Raw genomic sequence first — 24894 nt, forward strand, 5'->3', positions numbered from 1 at the left:
ATACAAAAAATCAGTACATTTGTGTAATAGCAAATTTTCTGAAAAAGAAATAAAGAAAACAATGCCATTTTACAATAGCATCAAAACCAATAAAATAATCAGGAATAAATTTAATCAAAGAATTAAAGTTCTTTACACTGAAAACTACAAGATGGTGAAAGAAACTGACGAGGACACAAATAGAGAGGGGTTCAATGTGCATGGAGGAGAAGAACTAACATTAAAATGTCCACATCACCCAAAGACTTGTGTAGACAATGCAATCCCTATGATGATTCTGATGGCATTTATTACAGAAGTAGGAAAAACAATCCTAAAGTTTACATGGAACCACAAAAGACCCTGAATATCCAAAGCAATCTTGGAAGAGGAACAAAGTTATAGGCATCACACTTCTAGATTTGAAACTATTTTATAAAGCTATAATAATCCAAACAGTATGGTACTGGCACAAAAATAGACACATGGACAAACGGAACATGCCTGAGAGACCAGAAATAAACCCATACATGGTCAACTAGTATTGGACAAGAGGGCCAAGAGTACCCAATGGAGAAAAGACAGTTTCTTCAATTAATGCTGCTTGAGAAATTGGATATTCACATGTAAAAGACAGACATCAGTCTCTAGGAATGCATCCATTTCTTCCAGACTAATTTGTTGGCATATACTTGCTCATAATATGTTCTTACAATTGTTTGTATTTCTTGGGTGTTAGTTGTGATCTCTCCGATTTCATTCATAATTTTACTAATTTCAGTCCTTTCTCTTTTGTTTTTGTTAAGTCTGGCCAGGGGTTTATCAATCTTATCCTTTCAAAGAACCAGCTCCTACTTTCATTGACCTGTTCTACTGTTCTTTTGGTTATTATTTCCTTGATTTCTGCTCTGATCTTCATTATTTCTCTTCTCCTGCTGGGTTTAGGCCTAACTTGCTGTTCTTTCTCCAGCTCCTTTTGGTGTAGAGTTAGGTTGTGTACTTGTGACCTTTCTTGAGTTTTGAGAAAGACCTGTATTTCTTTTTTTTTTTTTTTTAAGATTTTATTTATTTATTTGACACAGAGAAATCACAAGTAGATGGAGAGGCAGGCAGAGAGAGAGAGAGAGAGGGAAGCAGGCTCCCCGCCGAGCAGAGAGCCCGATGCGGGACTCGATCCCAGGACCCTGAGATCATGACCCGAGCGGAAGGCAGCAGCTTAACCCACTGAGCCACCCAGGTGCCCTGAAAGACCTGTATTTCTATATACTATCCTTAGGACTGCCTTTGTGGCATCCCACAGATTTTGAACAGTTGTGTTTTCATTTGTTTCCATGAATTTTTAAAATTCTTCTTTAATTTCCTGGCTGACCCATTCACTCTTTAGTAGGATGCCCTTTAGCCTCCATGTATTTGAGTTCTTTCCAACTTTCCTCTTGTGATTGAGTTCTAGCTTCAGAGCATTGTGGTCTGAAAATATACAGGGAATGATCCCAATCTTTTGGTACCAGCTGAGACCTGATTTGTAACCCAGGAAGTGATCTATTCTGGATAATGTTCCATGTGCACTAGAGAAGAATGTGTATTCTGTTGCTTTGGGATCGAATGTTCTGAATATACCTGTGATATCCATCTGGTTCAGTGTGTCACTTAAAGACTTTATTTCCTTGATCTTTTGCTTAGATGATCTGTTCATTTCAGTGAGGAGGGGTGTTAAAGTCCCCTACTTTTATTGTATTATTGTCAATGTGCTTCTTTGATTTTGTTATTAATTGGCTTATATAACTGGCTGCTCCCATGTTTGGGGTATATATATTTAAAATTGTTAGATCTTCTTATTGGACAGACCCTTTAAGTAGATGTAGTGTCCTTCCTCATCTCTTATAATAGTCTTTGGTTTAAAATATAATTTTTCTGATGTAAGGATTGCCACCTGAGCTTTCTTTAGATGTCCATTAGCATGGTAAATGGCTTTTCACCCCCTCACTTTAAATCTGGAGGTATCTTTGGTCTAAAATGGGTCTCTTTCAGACAACATATTGATGGTCTTTGTTTTTTAAACCAATCTGATACCCTGTGTCTTTTGATTGGGTCATTTAGCCCATTTATATTCAAGGTAACTATTGAAAGATATGAATTTAGTGCCATTGTATTGCCTGTTAGGTGACTGTTACTGTATATGGTCTTTACTCCTTTCTGATCTATGTTACTTTCAGGCTCTCTCTTTGCTTAGAGGACAGGACTCCTTTCAATATTTTCTGTAGGGTTGGCTTGGTGTTTGCAAATTCTTTTAGTTTTTGTTTGTCCTAGAAGCTTTTTATCTTTCCTTCTATTTTCAGTGACAGCCTAATTAGATATAGTATTCTTGGCTGCTTATTTTTCTTGTTTAGTGCTCTGAATATATCATGCCAGTCCTTTCTGGCCTGCCAGGCCTCTGTGGATAGGACTGATGCCAATCTAATATTTTTACCATTGGAGATTACAGACCTTTTGTCCCAAGCTGCTTTCATGATTTTCTCTTTGTCTCTGAGGCTTGTAAGTTTTAAACCATTAGATGACGGGGTGTTGACCTATTTTTATTGGCTTTGATGGAGGTTCTCTGTGCCTCCTGGATTTTGATGCCTGTTTCCTTCCTCAAATTAGGGAAGTTCTCTGCTATAATTTACTCCAATGTACCTTCTGCCACTCTCTCTCTTTCTTTTTCTTCTGGGATCCCAATTATTCTAATTTATTTCACCTTATGGTATCACTTATCTCTCAAATTCTCCCCTCGTGATCCAGTAGTTGTTTATCTCTCTTTTTCTCAGATTATTTTTTCTTTATCATTTGGTCTTCTACATCACTAATTCTCTCTTCTGCCTCATTTAGTCTAGCAGTTAGAGCCTCCATTTTTTACTGAACCGCATGAATAGCCTTTTGGATTATGACTTAGATTTTAGATTTTTTATTTCTCCAGAAAGGGATTCTCTGGTATTGGCTATGCTTTTTTCTTTTTCTTTTTTTTAAAGATTTTATTTATTTATTTGACAGAGAGAGATCACAAATAGGCAGAGAGGCAGGCAGAGAGAGAGAGAGGAGGAAGAAGGCTCCCTGCTGAGCAGAGAGCCCGATGCGGGACTCCATCCCAGGACCCTGAGATCATGACCTGAGCCGAAGGCAGCGGCTTAACCCACTGAGCCACCCAGGTGCCCTGGCTATGCTTTTTTCAAGCCCCGCTAGTATCTTTATAGTCATTATTCTGATAAACTACCAAAACTGAACCAGGAAGAAATAGAAAGCTTGAACAGATCCATAACCAGTAAGGAAACTGAAGGAGTAATAAAAAATCTTCCAACAAATAAGAGCTCAGGGCCAGATAGCTTCCCAGGGGAATTCTACCAAACATTTAAAGAAGAATTAATACCTATTCTCCTGAAGCTGTTCCAAAAAATAGAAATGGAAGGAGAATTGACAAACTCATTTTATGAGGCCAGCATTACCTTGATTCCCAAACCAAAGACACCATCAAAAAGGAGAATCACAGACTAATATCCCTGATGAACATGGATGCAAAAGTTCTCCACAAAATATTAGCTAATAGGATCCAATAGTACATTAAAAGGATTATTTACCACAACCAAGTAAGATTTATTCCTGTGGGCTGCAAGGTTGGTTCAACGTCCGCAAATCAGTCAATGTGATACAATACATTAATAGAAGAAAAAACAAGAACCATGTATACTCTCAACAGATGCAGAAAAGGCATCTAACAAAGTACTTTCCTTCTTGATCAAAACTCTTCACAGTGTAGAGGGAACATACCTCAATATCATAAAAGCCATCTATGAAAAACCCACAGCAAATATCATTCTCAATGGGAAAAAAATGAGAGCTTTCCCCCTAAAGTCAGGAACATAGCAGGGATGTCCACTATCATCACTGGTATTCAGCAAAGCACTATAAGTCCTAGCCTCAGCAATGAGACAACAAAAAGAAATAAAAGGCTGATATCGAAGAGATTACTGCCTATGTTCTCCTCTAGGATTCTGATGGATTCCTGTCTCACATTGAGGTATTTTATGCATTTTGAGTTTATCTTTGTGTACAGTGTAAGAGAATGGTCGAGTTTCATTCTTCTACATATAGGTGCCCAGTTTTCCCAGCACCATTTATTGAAGAGACCGTCCTTTTTCCACTGCATATTTTTTCCTGTTTTGTCGAAGATTATTTGACCATAGAGTTGAGGGTCCATATCTGGGCTCTCTACTCTGTTCCACTGGTCTATGTGTCTGTTTTTATGCCAGTACCATGCTGTCTTGGTGATCATAGCTTTGTAGTAAAGCTTGAAATCAGGTAACGTGATGCCCCCCATTTTATTTTTGTTTTTCAACATTTCCTTAGCGATTCAGGGTCTCTTCTGATTCCATACAAATTTTAGGATTATTTGCTTCAGCTCTTTGAAGAATACCGGTGGGATTTTGATCAGAATAGCATTAAAAGTATAGATTTCTCTAGGCAGTATAGACATTTTAACAATGTTTATTCTTCCAATCCAAGAGCCTGGGATGGTCTTCCATCTTTTAGTGTCTTCTTCAATTTCTTTCATGAGTGTTCTGTAGTTCCTCGAGTACAGATCCTTTACCTCTTTGGTTATTCCCAGGTATCTTATGGTTCTTGGTGCTATAGTAAATGGAATCGATTCTCTAATTTCCCTTTCTGTATTTTCATTGTTAGTGTATAAGAAAGCCACTGATTTCTGTACATTGACTTTGTATCCTGCCATGTTGCTGATTTGCTGTATGAGTTCTAGTAGTTTGGGGGTGGAGTCTTTTGGGTTTTCCATATAAAGAATCATGTCATCTGCAAAGAGAGAGAATTTGACTTCTTCATTACCAATTTGATGATGAATGGATAAGGAAGATGTGGTCCATATACACTATGGAATATTATGCCTCCATCAGAAAGGACGAATACCCAACTTTTGTAGCAACATGGATGGGACTGGAAGAGATTATGCTGAGTGAAATAAGCCAAGCAGAGAGAGTCAATTATCATATGGTTTCACTTATTTGTGGAGCATAACAAAAAGCATGGAGGACATGGGGAGTTAGAGAGAAGGGGGTTGGGGTAATTGGAAGGGGAGGTGAATCATGAGAGACTACAGACTTTGAAAAACAATCTGAGGGGTTTGAAGTGGTGGGGGGGGTGGGAGGTCAGGGTACCAGGTGGTGGGTATTATAGAGGGCATGGATTACATGGAGCACTGGGTGTGGTGAAAAAATAATGATACTGTTATGCTGAAAATAAATAAATGAAAAAAAAAAAAGAAATAAAAGGCATCCCAATTGGCAAAGAAGAAGTCAAACTCTCACTCTTTGCAGATGATATGATACTTTATGTGGAAAACCCAAAAGACTCTACTCCAAAATTCCTAGAACTTGTACAAGAATTCAGTAAAGCATCAAGATATAAAACCAATGCACAGAAACCAGTTGTATTTCTGTACACCAAAAATAAGAAAGAAGAAAGAGAAATTAAGCAGTCAATCCTATTTACAATTGCACCCCAAACCATAAGATACCTAGGAATAAAACTAACCAAAGAGGCAAAGAATCTGTACTCAGAAAACTACGCAGTACTCATGAAAGAAACTGAGAAAGACACAAAAAATGGAAAAATGTTCCATGCTCATAGATTGAAAGAACAAATATTGTGAAAATTTCTATGCTACCTAGAGCAATCTACACATTTAATGTAATCTCTATCAAAATGCCATCTACTTTTTTCAAAGAAATGGAACAAATAATCCTAAAATTTGTAATGAACCAGAAAAGACCCTGGATAGCCAGAGGAATGTTGAAAAAGAAAACTGAAGCTGGTGACGTCACAATTCTGGACTTCAAGCTGCTCTGTACAAAATTGTAATTAATCATCAAGATGTATGGTACTGGCACAAAAACAGACATATAGCTCAATGGAACAGAACAGAGAGCCAAGAAATGGACACTCAATTCTATGGTCAACTAATCTTCAACAAAGCAGGAAAGAATGCCCAATGGAATAAAGACAGTCTCTTCCACAAATGGTGTTGGGTAAATTGGACAGCACGTGCAGAAGAATGAAACTGGACTATTTCCTTATACCACACACAAAAACAGATTCACAATGGATAAAACACCTAAATATGAGACAGGAATCCGTCAAAATCTTTGAGGAAAACAGAGGCAGAAATCTCTTTGACCTCAGTTGCAGCAACATCTTCCTAGAAACATCGCCAAAGGCAAGGAGAGCAAGGGCAAACATGAACTACTGAGATTTCATCAAGATAAAAAGTTTTTGCACAGCAAAGCAAACAGTCAACAAAAACAAAAGAAAATGATAGAATGGGAAAAGATATTTGAAAGTGACATATTAGATAAAGGGCTAGTATCCAAAATCTAGAAAGAACTTATCAAAATCATCACCCAAAGAACAAAGAATCCAATCAAGAAATGGGCAGAAGACATGAACAGACATTTCTGCAAAGAAGAAATTCAAATGGCCAACAGACACATAAAAAAGTGCCTAACATCACTCGGCATCAAGGAAATACAAATCAAAACCACAATGAGATACTACCTCTCACACCAATCAGCATGGCTAAAATTAACAAGTCAGGAAACAACGAATGTTGGTGAGGATGCGGAGAAAGGGGAACCCTCCTACACCGTTGGTGGTAATGCAACCTGGTGCAACCACTCTGGAAAACAGCATGGAAGTTCCTCAAAAGTTTTTTCAATTTTCAAAAGTTGAAAATAGAGCTACCCTATGACCCAGCAATTGCACTACTGGGTATTTACCCTAAAGAAACAAATGTAGTGATCCAAAGGGACATGTGCACCCGGATGTTTATACCAGCAATGTCCACAATAGCCAAACTATGGAAAGAGCCTAGATGTCCATCAACAGGTGAATGGATAAAGAAAATGTGGTATAATTATCCAATGGAATATTATGCAGCCATAAAAAAATCTTGCCATTTGCAATGATGTGGCTGGCCGGAACTAAATGATACTATCCTAAGTGAAAAAAGTCAATCAGTGAAAGACAATTATCATATGATCTCATTGATATGAGGAATTTGAGAAATAAGACAGAAGATCATAGGGGAAGGGAGGGAAAAATGAAACAAGATGAAACCAGAGATGGGGACAAATCAGGAGAGACTCAATCTCAGGAAACAAACTCAGGTTTGCTGGAATGGTGGGGTGTGAGAGGGATGGGGTGCTGGGTGATGGACACTGGGGAGGGTTTGTGCTATGGTGAGTACTGTGAATTGTATAAGACTGATGAATCACAGATCTCTATCCCTGAAACAAACAACACATTATATGTTAATTTAAAAAAAAGACATTAGACCCTTATTTTACCACTCACAAGAGTAACTCAAAATGGATCAAAGACTTAAATGTAAAATTAGGAAACATAAAACTTCTAGATGAAAACATAGGGGGAAAAAACCTCCTTGACAAGGGTTTTGGCCCTGAAATTTTGGATATGATCATTAAAGCACAAGCAACAAAATAAAAAATAAGCAAGTGGGATTATATCAAACTAAAAAGGTTCTTTGCAGAAAAAATATCAACAAAATGAAAAGAACTCCTATGGAATGGGAAAAAAATTGAAAACCATGTATCTGACTGCTTACATATTAAGTATATTGTTTTTATGTAAAATATAAAATATTTATACATTATTATATAAAATATTACATAGATATATAAAGAACTTATTACTAAATAGAAAAAAACCAATAATCCAATTTAAAAATGGATAAAGAGGATGCCTGGGTGGCTCAGACAGTTAAGCATCTGACTCTTGATCTTGGCTCAGGTCATGATCTCTGTATCGTGGGATCCAGCCTCATGTGGGGCTCTGTACTAGTGAGGAGTCTACTTATTCCTCTCCCTTTATTGCTCCCCCTGCTTGTGCTCCCTCTATCTCAAATAAATAAATACAATCTTTAAAAATCTTTAAAAAATGGGTAAAGGATCTGAGTAGTAATTTTTCCAAGAAGGTATACAAATGGCTAACATGGCTACATGCTTAAGTACATGCAAAGGTACTTAACATCACTAATCAATGGGAAAATGCAAATCAAAACAGCAATGAGGTATCACCTCACACTTATGAGAATGCCCATCACCAAAAGACAAGACATAACAAATGCTGGCAAAGATGTGGAGAAAAAGAAGCCCTTACATACTGCTGGTGGGATTATAAATTGGTGCAGCCACTATGGAAAATGGTCTGGTGACTCCTCAAAAAATTAAAAATAGAATTACCATATGATCCAACAACTCCACTTCTGGATATGTATCCAAAGGAAACAAAAAATCCCTGTCAAAGAGATATGTGAACCCCATGTGTTATTTATAATAGCTGAGACATGGAAACAACCTAAGTGTCCACCAGTGAGTAAAGAAGCTGTGGCAAATACACACAGTAGAATATTACTGAGCCATTAACAAGAAGGAAGTCCCACCATTTGCAATGACACTGATAAATCCTAAGGGCATTATGCTATATGAAGTAACTCAGACAGAGAGAGACAAATACCATATGATCTCATCTATATGTGGAATTTAAAGAAGAGCAAGCTCATAGAGAAAAAGATCAGATTTGTGGTTATCAGAGGTTGGGTGGGAGGTGTGGGAATTGGATGAAACCAGTCAAAAAGGATAAACTTGCTATTATAAGATAAATACTAAGGGTATAACATACAACATGACAGTTAACATTGCTATATGGTATGTTTGAAAGTCATTAAATGTAAATCCAAAGAACTCTTACCCCAAGGAAGAATTTTTTTTGGTAACTATATGAAATGACTGGTGGTCCCTAAACTTTCTGTGGCAATCATGTCACAATACATGTCGGTCGGATAATTATGCTGTACACTTTAAAGTTAGAGACTGCTGATAATTATATCTCAATAAAACTAGAAAAAACTTAAAAATAAATCCTTTCCCTATATTTTATTGACTTTATTTCATAACCAACCTTTAGGGCTTTGTGTTATTGTCAACTTAGCTACGCCAAAACTGTTTCCCAGAATTCCTTTCTCCGTAGGATTCTGTTTAAGATGGTCACAAGAGGAATGTGCTGGGGATGTGAAGTGGAAAGAAAGGAACAGCCATTTCTTATGCTCTATAGGTTGGAGCAGGGTGCCAGGCACTGTGGCAGCGTGTATGTGCAGCGCCCAGCTGCTGTCTCTCCTGGAGGGCACGCAGCTGCCCCCAGGCCTGCAGCCTCCAGCTCCCACTGGTCCGCCATGTTCAGCTGCTGCTGGCCCTGGTCAGATGCCTCTTGGGTTCATCCCGGCTCACCTTTGATCCCTGTGACTTCCCATCAGCTTTTCCTCCTAACTGTTTATCAGATTTAGGGAGATCTCAGGTTCCACACTGAGGGCACAGCCTTCTCTGCCAGCTCCCAGGATGATGTATAGTCCTTACTCTAGATCCCTCATGTGCCTGTGCGAACATGACTTTCCTGGGATCAGAGCTATGTATCAGGAAGAGAGGGTATCCAAATGCAAACTCTGGCTCAGAGGCCAAACTTGTGATAATCATTTTTGTCAGGCCAGCAGCTTTCAGCAGCAGATGGATAGAAAGCCCCACAGACCAGGACTGGACTTTGTCCGGGTCCTGTGTCTCCTACTGCTGGTGCCACTCCCCATAACTGAACACTCGGCTCCTTCCTGCCTTCCTTCATGGCCTACTCTTTACCCTGGCCCCCCACCTTGGTCCACCTGGAGGAGAGAGAGGTCACCTAGTGAGAAAGCTGAGGGCTCTTGCCCGAGGGTCTGTAGCTTTCAGGCTCCCACTGACAACAACAGGGACTACGGTGGGTCCAGGAGCCCTCTCTACCTTCCTGTGGCCTGGATGGGTGATTCAAAGCTTCCGAGGCCCATTGGTGCTGGTGATGTGGGACTGTTTTTTAAAAGCAGGTGTTGGCCAAGGGCCAGCTATAGGTGGGCGTTGTGATGGCTGCACTGGTATATGTTAACTGGCTCCTCATAGAATTCCCTTCCAGACCACCCTGGAAAGAAAGGGACTCCTCTCAGGTGACAAAAATCCAAGCTAGTGGGACCAAAACATCTTGGGTGGCAAAGCTGCATGGGAGTACAAAGAAGGGAACAGAAATTCCCTCAGCATAAAGTTTCAGAGGGTCCAGGGGCTCATTCTCTTGGCATGAAGCCAAGAATCAGCGAGAAAATTCCTTAAACTCAAAAGTAATGTTTGAATTTCCGTTTCACTGGATAAAAGGTTGGAAGTGAGAAAGAAAAGTAACCAAAAGGTCTGAAGCCTTTTAGCAAAAGGTTCTTTTCTGACATTTTTGGGGGACAAGTGGAAAAGAAAAAGTAAACACAACATGTTTTTAAAGAAAACTGACATATACCGCTTACATAACCAAAGAACAAAATGAAACAAAAACTAAGAACCAAAAGAAAGTGTATTAAAATGCTCTGTTATGGTAGCAGTAACAGAGTTATTAAAAAAAAATTCTAAGTTCTGTATCCAAAAGCTATAAAGAACTTACCAAACCCAACACCCAAAAGAATAGACATTTTTCCAAATAAGACATCCAGATGGTCAACAGACACATGAAAAGATGCTCCATATCACTCAGCATCAGGGAAATGCAAATCAAAACCACAGTGAGATACCACCTCACACCTGTGAGAATGGTTAAAATTAACATCACAAGAAATAACAGGTGTTGGTGAGGATGCAGAGAAAGGAAACCCTTGCGCACTGTTGGTAGGAATGCAAACTGGGGCAGCCACTCTGGAAAACAGTATGGAGGGTACTCAGAAAGTTAAAAGTAGAACCACCCTACAATCCAACAATTGCACTAGTAGGTATTTACCGAAAGAATACAAAAGTATGGATTTGAAGGGCTACAGGCACCCAGACATTTATAGCAGCATTATCAACAATAGCCAAACTATGGAGAGAGCCCAAATGCCCATCGATAGAGGAATGGATACCTATGTGCTATATATACACAATGGAATATTAGCCATCGAAAGAAGGAAATCTTAACCATTTGCAACAATGTGGATGGAATGAGAGTACATTATGCTAAGTGAACTAAGTCAGAGAAAGACAAATACCATATGATCTCACTCATATGTGGAATTTAAGAAAGAAAACAGATGAACATATGGGAAGGGGAAAACGAAAAAAGAGAGGGAAACAAGCCATAAGAGACTCTTAATGACAGAGAACAAACTGAGGGAGATGGAAGATGAGGAGGGAATGGGCTAGACGAGCGATGAGCATTGAGGAGGGCCCCTGTTATGATGAGCACCGGGTGTTGTATGTAAGTGACGAATCGCTGAATTCTACCCCAGAAACCAATATTGCACTGCATGTTCATGAACTAAAATTTAAATTAAAAAATTCTAATTTCCAAAACAAGATTTGGGTGATTTGGCTTCATTACTAATAAAAATTAGAAAATATGAAAACATCAAAGAAAGGCCAATTGGAAGGTAATAAAGAATATATTAACACAGGAGGAAAATTCAGTGGAGACTAAAGTAGGTGTTTTAAGGTTAGGCCAACCTGACAAAGCTGTCAGATCACCAGGCAAACAGGATTTGGTCCAGATCTGTGAGATCTACAGCTCAGATGCCTGGCTGCTGGCTCCCAGAAAGCACTGGCTGGGGTCCCGTTGTCCCTGGCCCCAGAGGGAGATGCTGCCCGGAGGCACACCCACCACACCCCACTTGGCTGCGCCATGCTTGCACACGTCATACTCCATGGAATGGTCTGGACCAGCTGGTGAACTTGGCGCATAGGGACTCTCCTGGCCATCTTGTCTGTTTCCAGTATCATATGTGGATGAGAGGAGGGTGCTGGCTAACTTGAACAGCTCCTGAGAATGTGGGACTGTCCACTTCTCTTGCAGTTTACTTCCAGACACAATGTGGTTGACCTGCAGGGGATCAGCCCTGCCTGCCGGAAGCCAGTCGTCACATGTGGAGACAGCAGCACTTTCTCGCAGATCTGCCACTAAATGTGACTCTTTTGGTAGCAAAGCCCTGGGCAGACCACCACACAGATTCAGTGAGACAGAGAGGCCAAGGGGAAAGCTGTTCTGAGATTAAGAGCAGAAAACATGCTTAGGATTCCTCATTTTCCTTCCTCTGCCTCTAAGATCTGATTCCAAGTCTTGCCAAGGCCTATAATCACAGTTTGCTTCTTCTTCTTCTTCTTCTTTTTTTTTTTTAATTTCCCTAAAAAAAAATTACTCTTCCTTCCAGGCCTGAAAGAGCTATGATGTCACTTACACATTCTGCAGGAATGCCAAAACCAGACGATGATCTGGGAAAGGATTTTCTGGGGAGACTTTCAACCACCCTGGGTAGTCTACACAGAAAAAATAACCCAGTATAGGCATAGCAGTTTTCTACAGAGCCTGGACTGGGAGCCACAGACCTTATGAGTAATAGCAAATTGGCATTCCCCATGGCCTCCTGTTTACATGGTATCTTCCTGCTTCCATGACTGGAAGCCCTGCCCCTTGGGAGACTGCACCCCTATCCTGAGAATATTAGAGAACAAGGGTGGGGGATACAAACTAATGTCTACCGAGTAGCTGCTGTGCGATGGACATCAGGCTTAGTGCTCAGAACAGGGTAAGAAGCTTTAGGTTTTGCACAGTGGAGGAAACCAACCACAAAACAAAAAGGCAACCCACCAAATGGGAGATGATCTTTCCAATCATATGTCTGACAAAGGATTAATACCCCAAGTACATAAATAACTTGCACAACTTGGCATCAAAACAACAAACAATCCAATTTAAAAAATGGGCAAAGGACACAAGGAAGTGTTTCTCCCAAGAAGACATCCAGATGGCCAGCAGACACACGGAAAGATGCTCAACGTCACTCATCATCAGGGAAATGCAAATCAGAAGCACAGTGAGACACCATTGCACACATGTCAGAAGGGCTATTTCCAAAAAGACAAGGAATAACATAGTGTTAATGAGGATGTAGAGAAAGGGAAATCCTTGTGCACTGTTGGTGGGAATGCAAACTGGTGTAGCCACTGTGGAAAACAGTATGAAGTTCCCTCAAATAATTAAAAATAGAGATACCCTCTGATCCAGGAATTCCACTTTTGGGTGTTCTTCTGAAGAAAGCAAAAATACTAATTTCAAAAGACATATTTTCCCCTATGTTTATTGCAACAGGTATTTTTTAAATAGTAGCCAAGATATGGAAGCAGCCCCAGTATGCACTGTAGATGAATGGATATAGACATGGTGCATACGTGTACACACACACACACACACAGAAATATTATCCAGCCATAGAAGACGGATACAGTCTTGCCATTTGCAACAACATGGATGGACCTAGACGGTATTATGGTAAATAAATCAGACAAAGACAAATACTATATGATTTCACTTAGTTGTGGAATCTCAAAAACAAAACAGAAATGGACTCATAGATACAGGAAAAAATCTGGTGGTTGCCAGAGGAAGTAGGGAATGGTTAAAACCATGAAAGGAGATTAAAAGGTACAAACTTCCAACTATAAAATAAATAAAACATGGGCATGCACAGGGAATAAAGTTAGTAATATTACAACAACTCTGTGTGATGATAGATGGTAGCTAGATTCATCATGCTGATCACTTCATAATGCGTATAAATGTCGAAACCTTATGTTGTGCATCCAAAACTAATATGTCAACTACACTTCAATAAAATAAAATAAAACAAAAAAGGAAATACCTTCAATAAACAAATGGCCTCCAGTGGGTTTCTAGTCACGGGGCGGGGGGGAGAATTATTATTCTTTTTTAAAGGAAAAAAACCTGGCAATTCCATTCTGATGAACACAAAACAAAACAAAAAGTTTTAGGAAGCTTGGCTCACCTTTTAGACATGTCTTGTGATTTGACTTTTTCCCCCCTTTTTAAAAAAAATTTGATAGCGTCCTATTAATTTCAGCTGTACGATATAATGAATGATTCAATTCATGTATATACTGGGAAGTGATCACCACCGACTTGCAACCTGTGCTCTTGATCTATGCCAAGCCTGCTATTAAGTATAATGATAGTACATGTCTAAAGGTGAACGCGTGCCGGGCAGCAGTAATCAAATGTCAACAAGTGGGTAGTCCTGCCTGAGAATAGGCTGTGCCTGGTGAAGGTGCAGAGAGAGCAGTGGGCAGCAGCCCTGGGAGCTGGGAAGGGGCCAGAAATGCAGGATCGGGCCGCCCTGCACCTGCTGGACCAGTGTCTCTGCAGGGGGACCCCAGGAATCTGTGATTTTCATGCCTGCTGAAGTTTAAGTGGCATTGGCAGAGGGAATGTCCAGGCCTCTACCGGGTCCCTCGGAAAAGCACAGGGAATAACCCAGCCGACGTGCACTCATGAATCAGACGTGCCTAGGCACGCTGACAGCCCCTGCCCAACCCATCATCCACGGCTGGTGGTAACTGGCAGTGGCAGTTACCAGGCCTAAATCTCAGGGCATGTGTCTGCAGGGCCCGGGTGCGAATGGCCCCTCTGGGTAGAAATACCGAGGGGGTAAAGTGAGGCACTGGAGTACAGTTAACCCCAAAGCGTAGCACCTTCTAAGCAAGCAATTAATATTCATGATCACATCACAATTACTTCTTGGCTAAATTCTTCCCTGCTCAGCTCGTACCCAGGCAAAAAGCTGAGCAGCTGGAGGTAGTCTGCCCCTGTTTTGGCAGCTGGGAGCAGAGGAGCCAAACCGGGAGGATGGACTGGTGCTGTGTGGGTCTTTTGGCTTTCCTAGAGATGCTGGCTGGACCTCCTTTCCTCTTTCAGGCGCCCCCAGGGAGAAGGGCTGCTCCCATGCCCGGTGGAGGGGGAGCAGGGCAGAAGGGCTCCTGTTAGCACAGCCACTGCTCTCTGCATGAAGAGAGGGGCTGGGAGCAGCCAGGGGAGGCCGTCCACGCTTCCCCTTTGCCCTCTGCCCAGTGTTCTGTGGTTTGAGTCCCCTGGAGTCGGCTGGCACACAGTGCTCCCCTCTGCACCTCCCAGCCTGGTGTCCTCCTCTGGGCCCTCATCAGTCTGTGTTCCCCCCAGTCCCTCATCTCCTCCTAACAGCCGTGCCCAGATTTTCCACTGCCCAGTCTGCCTCCACCTGGCAGGCCCGAAACAGCCCCAAGCCTCCCCCTTCTCCCCCTTCTGTCTTTCTTTCTTTTATTCATTTGAACACTGAGTGTTGGATCTGTGCCAGACACTATTCGGGGCATGAGCGACACACCAGTGGGCACATCAGATAAAGTCGCTGCCCTCGAGGTGCTAATGCTGAGCCAACACGGAGCGTGTTAAAAGGAGGAAAAGCAAGCATGAATGCATAGGTGACAGGGTGGCTGGTCAGCCCTTGCTTATGAGGGCACATGGAATGGGGACTGAGGGGCTGAGGAAGCAGCCACGTGGCCACTGGGACTAGGGGGCAGAGTGGGCAGCGGTGGCTCCAGAGAGGCCCAGGGTGTTCTGAAGGTGGACAATGAGGCAGGTGGCTGAACGGAGGGAGGCAGGAGAGGCAAGAACAGTGGGACGGGGGCATAGCATTGGGTCTGCCGGCCACCCCGGGGAAGTGGCTTGTGTTCCACGTGGGACACGATGGGTGGCCCCTGTGGGCTCTGAGCAGAGGAAATGAAGGCCCCGCTTGTGTTCTGAAGGGCCTGCTACCTCTGTAGGGGAGAATGGGCTGCGGAAATCAAGAGCTGCTCAGTGGCTCCGGGGGCAACACCAGTGGTGGAGTCAGCGGAAGTGGCAGTGGCGGGAAGCGGGCAGATTCTGTGTGTATCCTGCATGGGGAACAAACACGGGCTCCTGAAAGGGAAAATCTCAAAGTGACTCTGGCGTTTTTGTCTTGAGCATCTGAACAATGGTTTGCCTTTTCTTGTGTTGGTTTCTCCCCAGAAAAACTGGTGTTCTCTGATGGCAGCCCAGAACCCTGACCACTGCCCCAGGGTCCAGCAGCCCTCCTTGGCCCTTTGTGCCTATTGCTGCCCTGGGGCTCCCCTGGATCCCCTGGACCCACGGCCACCCTTAGTTCAGCTCAGCTCAGGCATCAGTTGCTACAGAGCCTCTTGGGACCCTCTGACCCCAGGCCGGCATCACCCAGCCCACCCTTTGTGTAACGACAGCTACCATTCACTGGTTCCTGGTGCTGAAAGGCACCTCAGAGGCACTTTAAGTGTCTGAGTAACTCTGCAAGGTAAGAATTAATAGCCTAAATATTCAGGTTAGAAAAGAGAGTCTCAGCAATGTAATCTCACCTGTCTGGCATCACTCAACTAGTAAGTAAAAGAGTTAGGGTCCGACCCCAATACATCCGGCTGCAAAGCCTGGGCCATACACTGCCCCATAGGAGTATTTTAAATCACAGCACCTGGAACATTCTGCTGGAGTTTTTGGTTTGCCTGACGGCTGCCTCCACTGGATGGTGAGCTACTGAAGGGGAATAGGGAGTGAGAGCATTGGTATAGAGGGGTTGTCCAAAATATGTTGGCCAAAGTTTCTTCCTTCAACATGGGATCACAACCCAGATATGAGAGGCTATAAGGGTAGTCGTGGAGCCATTTGAGATTCATGGCCCTAGGCCCTCTTCCCCAACCTTAAACTCATTCATTCATTGATAATCTAGTAGTAGAGACCAATAGTATACAAGAAAACAGATACATATACAAAATAATTTTAGGTAATAGTAAGTGAAAAAGAAGATAGATAATATAATAGAGAGTGCTGGGGCCAGAGAAAGGAAGCTATTTAAGTGGGGCAGGCAGGGAAGGTGTCTCTGAAATCTGAATGATGAGCAGGAAACTGCTATGTGAAGATCTTGCAGGAGATCATTCCAGGTGGACAGAATAGTAAGTGCAAATGTCCTGAGGCAGGAGTGAGCTTGCTACATCTGAGGAACAGAAAGTAGGCCAATATGGAAGGCATAAGGGAGCAAGAAGGGAGAGAAGTGGGAGATAAAGCTTGAGTCAGTAGTGGCCACCTGATGTAAAATCTTAGACCTCGGTGAATTCTGGATGGGACTGCAAGGGCCATGAGAGCCTCTGCAGAATCTTAATCTGATGCACCTTTTCCAATGATGCATGAAAACACATGCTCAAAAACTGTGCTTGGGGGTCCAAGAATGGTAGGTTCAGAATTTCTGCTATAGAGTCTTGTTCTGGAGTGCATGGGGGTGAATCATAATAAAACAAGTCTCATTTCAATGTTTGCTCTATTCTTTCCCACCTCCTCGAGTAAAAAATGATGTGCTGTAGCCTCACAAAGGGCAAGCCTTTCTTTGCTTTCTTAAAAAATAAGTCTCACCCTGTGCATTGCTGGCAGAAACAGAAAATGGCTCACTCGCTGTGTAAAACAGTACAGTGGTTCCTCCCCACAAAAAAAGTCAAACACAAAATTACCATCAGACCTGGCAATTGCACTTCTGGGTATATGCCCTAAAGAAGTCAAGTAGGAACTCCAACAGGTATTTGTGCCCCAACGTTCACAGCAGCATTATTCACAATTGCCCAAAGGGGTAAGCGACTCCAGTGTCCATCAAGAGATGAGAGGATAAGCAAAATGCACCATGTTTATAATGGAATATTCGACTTAGGAGGGAAATCCTGAAGTGTGCTACAACACCATGAACCTTGAAGACATTATGCTAAGTGAAATAAGCCAGTTATGAAAAGACAAATACTGTATGCGTTCACTTATGTGAGCTCCCTAGAATAGTCAGATTCACTGAGACAGAAAGTGGAGTGCTGGTTGCCAGGGGCTGGGGGCAAGGGGAGTGGGTTTTTTTGTTTTTTTTTTTTTTTTTTTAAACAGGCAGAGTTTCAGTTTTGCCAGATGGAAAGAATGCTGGATCCCAGAGGTGGTAGCAGTGATGTTTGTGCCAACAGTGGAATGCACTTTACTGAACTGTACATTTAAAAATGGTTAGGACGGTAAGTTTTACCGTGACGTGTATTTTAGCACAATGCAACAGTTTTACAAAGTCTCTGAGGCCCACTCAGCCCCTCAGTTGCATCCCCATCAGCATCAGTCTCCCTGCCCTAAACAGTGCGGTGTCCCCGGTAGTCTAGTTAAGCACCTTGCTGAGACTCTAAAAGCTCTCCAGAGAAGAAAGTCCTGGAGGCTGATGCTTGCAACTCTTAACAATTCTGTGTGTCAGGTTTCTTGCCTTTTAAGTCTTACTTAACTCCTTTTGTTTTGAACTAATTGCCCCTTTTGCCTTAATGCAGATGCAAAGAACAGCTGGTGACCATCCTCTGTGGAAAGAGACTTCTAAAGACTTAGACACCGTTGTTACACTACTTTGCCTCTTTGATGATGCAGAGCCACCTGCTTTCAACACCTCCCAGCCTAAAGCAGCAGTCCTAGTCTCTTTGTGGAACTTTGAGAGCTTTGGGCGCTCAGCTGTGCTTCCGTCTGTGTGTTTGGGGGGGGACCCCAAATCATTTCTTAAGGAGAACCTGAGCTCTGCCCATGCATTCTCATGGCAGGTCCCCAGAGGAGGCAGGTAGCCTTCCACGGAGGCTTGTGCCTTATCAGATTCCTGGGAGCTCTCTAAGAAGATGTCAGCACACAGCTCAGATTGGCTGAGGTGCAGGACCTCTGACCCTGCTTGACCGGCTACATGGTACAGGTGTACGATAGGCACTTGGCTGGGAATAGGAAAGCCAAGCTCACGGTTACTCACTATGTACCAAAGCCTGCCTAAGAGAAGCAAATCTGGAGTGGTCATCTGAAGATGCATCGCTCCCTCTGGGACTGAGCCAAGTCCCCAGGAGTGGTGGGGACAACTTTGTCGTACCTACCTTTCCTCTGTTCAATGGTTTTTCGGCACTATGCTTGGCCAGGCACCTTGGCCCACTCTGCGGCTCCATGTAAGAAAGAGGTTTGTGAGGGCCTGGTGCAGTTATTCTAGGGGTACTGCTGAAGGTGGGCTGTTGACTCCACGTGGAATCAGGAAGGTGGGGGGCACTGCTCCGAGCACTCAGAACGAGGAGTACTTGTGTGTCTTAAACATGGCATATTTGTACCTCATGGACTCTAAATCCTATTGCTGATGATTTTATGCTTTGTTTCTCCTGCTAGAGAACTTTAAGTCCAATATGGGGACTACTTCTGGATGAATGTTGTCCAACAGAACTTTCTGTGATGATGGAAATTTTCTGTATCTGCTATTCAATATGGTAGCCACTAGTCACATGTGGCTTAGTAAGACAGAGAAAATGTCTTTTGTATTTAGTAAGACAGAGAAACTGAATTTCACATTTTAATTAATTCAAATTTTAAATTTAAATGGCCACATGTGGCTAGTGGGTACCCATCAGCTCTAGACACGATGTGGGAAATGTGTGTGTTTTGGATGTCACCTTTGGTTTTTCCGACTTCCCTATCAATATATTCCATCTACTTCAAGTCCCTTTGCTGTCTAATTATTTTGATTAATCTTCTTGTCATCTACCTTAAATCTTTTTAAAATGTGAGATCTACTTGTAAATATGAAAAAAATAACATATACACATTCCCAATTTCTTTGACTAGGTACCTCTTCTCCCTTCTGTGCAAAATAGAGTAATTAATATGCTCATTCAAGGGAAGGGCCTCACGGGAGTTGGGGAAAGACCCTTTCGTCTGTTTTTCTGTTCTGTTTTTTCAGCTGGGTGTTGCTTACACAAATGTTCAGTTTGTAAAAATTCATTAAGCTGTCTACTTATATGTAGTTTTCCATATATTATTTACACTATTCTTCAATAAACAGTAAAGGGAAACATATAATGAGAAGGTATTGTGTCCAAAGTACAATGTTAGTTTAGCTCCAGGGGATATGGAAAGATTCACAGAACATGGACCATGCCTCCAGAACGCTGTACTTCAGCTTCATTGAGCACTAGTGCAAAGGTCTACAATACATTTTTCCAGAGGGATCTCAGGCAGATTCTGATGCTAGCAACTCCCCACCCTCCTCTTCCCTGCCTTTTCCCCCTGGACCAGGCAGTACGAAGAAGGGAGGAGGAGGAGTTTCAGGAGGGGAAAGTCTGTCTGTCCCTCTTATCAGATCTTAGTCAGAAACATTCCAAATTCTTATAAAAGGTTGAGTAGCCCCCAGAAAAAACCCTTTCATCTTTTGTCTTCCAGAGGAATTAAATCAGAGGAAGAGGTCTCTGGAATATGGAACATTGATGGGGCAGGATGAGGAAAGAAAATTCAGTCTGTATTTTAAGCAAGCCAACTAAAAACTACCCAACCAAGATTTGTTGCAGTGTACAACTCCACCCAAGTGAATGAGAACATTTATATTAAAAGTTATCATTGAAACAATAACTTGGGAAATATATACTGCTAAGGACAATGTGGATAAAAGGCATTCTCTCAAGGGGTCCCTCTCCATGACGTAAAGATCTTAATTCTGCTGAAGACTGAGACATAAATTTTTACATAGAAGTAAGTTAATCAGTTAATCAGGCAGCTGATTATTTTGTGATAGAACAGAAGGTTGCTCTCTGCAGTGATTCAGTCCCAGTAACCTGTAAATGGCCATCATGAAGAATTATGAGGGGGCCATTAGTCATTTCTGTCCACATTAATTTACCTCCTCGATATATTACTATATTGAACAAAGGCCTGCATTCCTAAGACTGAGGATACAAATCTTTTTTCTTCCTCTTTTCACACTTCGATGCTCAAACTTCAAAAGCCTCCACCTGTACAGATTTTATAACCATTTAAATGTGTGAATCTTCTTTGAAATATCCTTTCAGTGGTTCCCTTTGAGCACGGTCCAGGCCAAGCTTTTATACTTTGTTCTTTCACTTGCGTGATTACAGGCATCGAGCAAAAAAGTGTTCTAATTACTACAAAAAAGGAAGAAGTCCCTTCAAAACAATCACATTCCTTTTGGTCTTTGAGTGTAAACAAAACCCTTCCATTTACTTTTACGTTATCAACTGCACTATATTTTGCATACGGCATTGGCCGCCTTCAAACACTGAAGAATTTTGTTCTCACATTTCAAAAGAGATTACAGAGCAGATGTGAGCTAGCATTCAGTTCACTGAATAATAAAGCGATACTTAGTTTCTTATCTGTATGGTTCAAAGGAAAATCAGAAAATAACTTGAGTCCTATAAACAGTAAACGTCTCAGAGGTGACCTTTCTGACTTGAGCAAAGTGGCCTGGCTGTAGTTTTAAACAGGTTTCTGACATGTGCCACATTCTCACTTCATTTTATGATGTGTGGATTATAGTTCTGATGTTTGATGTCAAAGTCAAGAAAAACTAGGAAGCTTTACCTGTGATTTGAGTAATTGCGATCAGCACCTTTCAAGATAATGGCCCCTGATGCACTATCAACTTCTCCTTCCAAGTAGTCAAATGGGAAAATGGAGATGCCTGAGCCAGAGGTTTTTCAGAAAAACAAAGTCCTATATGCTTGGAATTGATTTACATGTCAGTTCCAGAAAGCCTGGGTGTAGAAAGCATTTATCAGGCCAGGCCAGCTGTAGGGCATTCTTAAGTCTACGTGCTGCATTTTGAATTCTCGAGTATAGTAATCAATGATCCTAAAAGAGGATCAAGGAACCAGTGGGAGGACAGGAGGAGAAAGGGGTCCAACCACAGAGAAACAGGACAGTCTACAGCATCCGTTCCCTTAAGATGCATTCCAAGCTTACTGAAATCAAGAGCTCCAAAGGCATAGGTTACTTCTTCAAATATTTATGAGAAAGTAATTTTTTAAGCGATCAGTGGATTTTGACAACCTATTTACTGCCTTGCAATAGAAGGGTGGAAGGGGAGACGGTGGGGAGGCACGAGAGGAGACATCTATCTTCTCTCAATATAGTACAGTTTTCAAAGAGCTGGGTTTTCGTGAGGGTCCTTTGGGAAGTGAAGGATATACTGGTAAAAACTCCTTAAGTGTAAGGGAGTAGATCCAGGAATCTGAAATAACAAGGTCCCGGGGATGTAAGCGCATCTGAAATCCCCAGGGGCCACACAAGCGAGCGTTTAGTGGCTGCTCAAACAGCAGGTGAAGAGGCGCTCAGAGGAACTGGCAGTTGCTGGCTGAGGCTCACAGCCAAGACAGCCAAGTGAAAACAACCAAGGCAGAGAGCCTCCTCTTCTGTTTCGGCAGTGTAGGGACACCTTGCCTTTGTCTAAGAGCCACTCAGGGGGCCACCGATCCCTCCTTTTTCCTAACTCATTGCTCTTTACTAGGTACAGGGGTAACGGGGGTTTCTGGCAGTGCCACTTATTTCTCTGTCCTCTCCCCACCCCCCAACAGGAGCAGACACAGAGACCGCCCCCCGCCCCCAGTCCCGGCCAGGTACCTGCAGAAGGATCTTGTTCCCGTCGAGGTCCTCCGTCTGCCAGCGCCCCTCACTGATGGGGCTGCAGGGGTTGGGCAAGAGAGGCACGAGCTCACCGATGTCCTTGACCCGGAACTCCAGCACCGAGGAGTCGGTGGGGATGGGGGTCTGGTCACAGGGCAGTCTTTTCAGGGAGAACTGGATGTCCACATCCAGATTGGAGAAGATGGGGAAGATGCAGAAGTCCGTCTTCCTCTGGCTGGGGCTGCGCCGGAGGATCAGCTCATAGAACTTGAGGATGTCGGCGTAGTTGTCATGGCGACAATAGATGGTGAAGCGCACAATTTCCTTGCCGTAGTGCACCGGCCGAATGGCCCACAGCGGGGTCCCGGGAGCCAGCGTGAAGAAGTCCTGGCTGCAGGGCAGGTAGGGCAGGAACCGGCCGGGCACGCGCTCCGTGTGGTGGAGGCGCCAGGGCGGCCGCTGCAGCGCGCGGTGCAGCTGCAGAATCTGCTCCTCGCCGTACTCCTCCTGGAGGAAGAGAACCACCGCCAGCGCCGGCTGCGCCACCTTCCAGGGTTTCCGCCGCCGCCGCGACGCCCTCCTTTCCGACACCCGGAACAGCTGCAGGTCCGGGTGGATCCAGGCCAGGACCTTGTCAATGGCCTCCTGTAGGGGCTGCGATTCCCCCGGGTCTGCGATGATGTGGATGCTAACCAGGAAAGGGTCCTGCGCCTCCTCCACGGACAGCTCACCTGGGGGCACCACAAGAAACACAAGTGAACGGTGACCATGTCACTAAAAGGGTCCTGTTATGACATGCACCACAGCGACAGGAAGAGAAGCTAAGGGCTAACTGAACTGAGTCTGTGATCATTAGGATTTTTGGATCCCATGTTCGCCCCCCAAAACCCTGGCCACCCAAAGACTAAAGAAGTATTGCTAGGGATAGGCCCCAAACTGGGCAGGGCTAGGAAAACCTCCAATGGCATCCTCCAAGGCAATGAATGAGTGTACCTCCTGTTAGGCAGCAGAAAGTCCAATCTCCACCGATCTGGAGCCCATAACATGGCCATTAGAAAAGATGCTGTCGCCTTTAGGTTACACCATTTATTTAATACTTCCTGAAGCACCTTCAGCACCTTACCCCATAAATGATCCCTCTTCCACTGAACTCCTTGGGTTTGCTTATTTCAATTGGCTTCTCTTGTTCATTCACCCCACAAACATTTATGCAATCCTTTCTTCACGCCTCACGCCAGGGGCTGTGCCAGGCACTACTTGGCTACGCTATCTCAGAGGGTGAACAGTTTGCTGGTCATGCTGGCGTATTTCTAATTCAGAAATACTCAGCATAGTATCTCGGACAACCTGATAGGGTTTTCTTTTAAAAGATGGCTCTGTTTGCATCTTTACAGGCTTTATGACTCATCCAAGGGAAATTAAGAAATCTTTAAGTCTATTGTGACTTAGGGGGTTAGATTCATCTAGAATGTAGATCTGTCATCACACACATGCCTCACCAAGTCCAGTAGGGTATCAGGTAGAAGTCAATCATGCAGTCAATAGCGTTTGAAGAAGTGTGATGTGATCTTAGGAACAATAACCTACATCAATTTACAAGATGAGAAGTAATTTTCCTCTAGCTTTGCAAGACATGCCAAATAGGCTTGCAGGTATATTTCATCACATGCATCTGTGATAACATAGTTTCTATTTTGTTGGCTCAAAACCTGTCTGAATTTTCAACCCAACTCTGTTAACTTATTTCACTTGGGAACAGTTAATTCAGTTTGTTGTTGCCTTTCTTATTTACTCATTTATTTACACATTTGTTGAGCAATCAATATGTACCAGGCACGGGAAAAACAAGGAAGCTGATAATCATTGAGGATTATGGCAATCTGTTTATGGAGACTCTGGGGTGAAGAGCGTGCTCCTTTAGAATTGCGCAGTGTACAACCTGCACACCCACAGCAGTAGCCCTGTAAAGAACCACAAGCCACAAATAACTCCATAAACAGTCATTAAAAAAATTAACATTCAATCTAATACGTGCCTATAGGAAATATAGTAGAGTAGCATTTTAGGTAGGGGTTAGATTCTAAAATTACCCTGAGGTAAAAATTATCTAAAGTCCCTTGAATTTCCAATATAGAACTGAACTTGCAGCGAGACAACACAGCCAGATAGGTGTTCCTCTGGCTGAACACCAGATGAAACTGCAGGCTTGCTGCATGGCTTGTGTTATAGAAGAATAGTCTTGTACCAGTAAGGCCCAGACCACCACTCAGCAGTCTGTGCCTTTCACCCTGCAAGAGACTTCCAAAACATAGGGATGACCAAGGTAACAACAAAGTCAAGCCTCAGTACTTCCATGATCATGGACTAGAATGGTGGGTAGCATTGTTCAAGCCCTGCCCCCTCTGGCTGAGCATGCCGTCTTGAATTTGTACGAGTTAAATATAAGCATGATGTAATTCCAATTTACTACTGCAGGGCAAAGGAAGGAGCAATGTTTCCTCCAGAGTGCTTCTGGGGAGGTTTCCTGGAGGAAGC

General features: G+C 43.0%; 1 protein-coding gene across 1 annotated transcript in view; it reads right to left on the reverse strand.

The window, feature by feature from the left end:
* FAM124A (family with sequence similarity 124 member A) overlaps positions 1 to 24894 on the reverse strand; it is a 113139-nt gene that overhangs the window by 63584 nt on the left and 24661 nt on the right. Inside the window, exon 3 of the mRNA XM_059377856.1 lies at positions 22357 to 23090. Coding sequence (XP_059233839.1) covers positions 22357 to 23090 — 734 coding nt within the window. The remainder of the gene's footprint in view (positions 1 to 22356; positions 23091 to 24894) is intronic.

The sequence above is a fragment of the Mustela nigripes genome, chromosome 15, assembly GCF_022355385.1.
Source record: "Mustela nigripes isolate SB6536 chromosome 15, MUSNIG.SB6536, whole genome shotgun sequence".
Lineage (NCBI taxonomy): Eukaryota > Metazoa > Chordata > Mammalia > Carnivora > Mustelidae > Mustela > Mustela nigripes.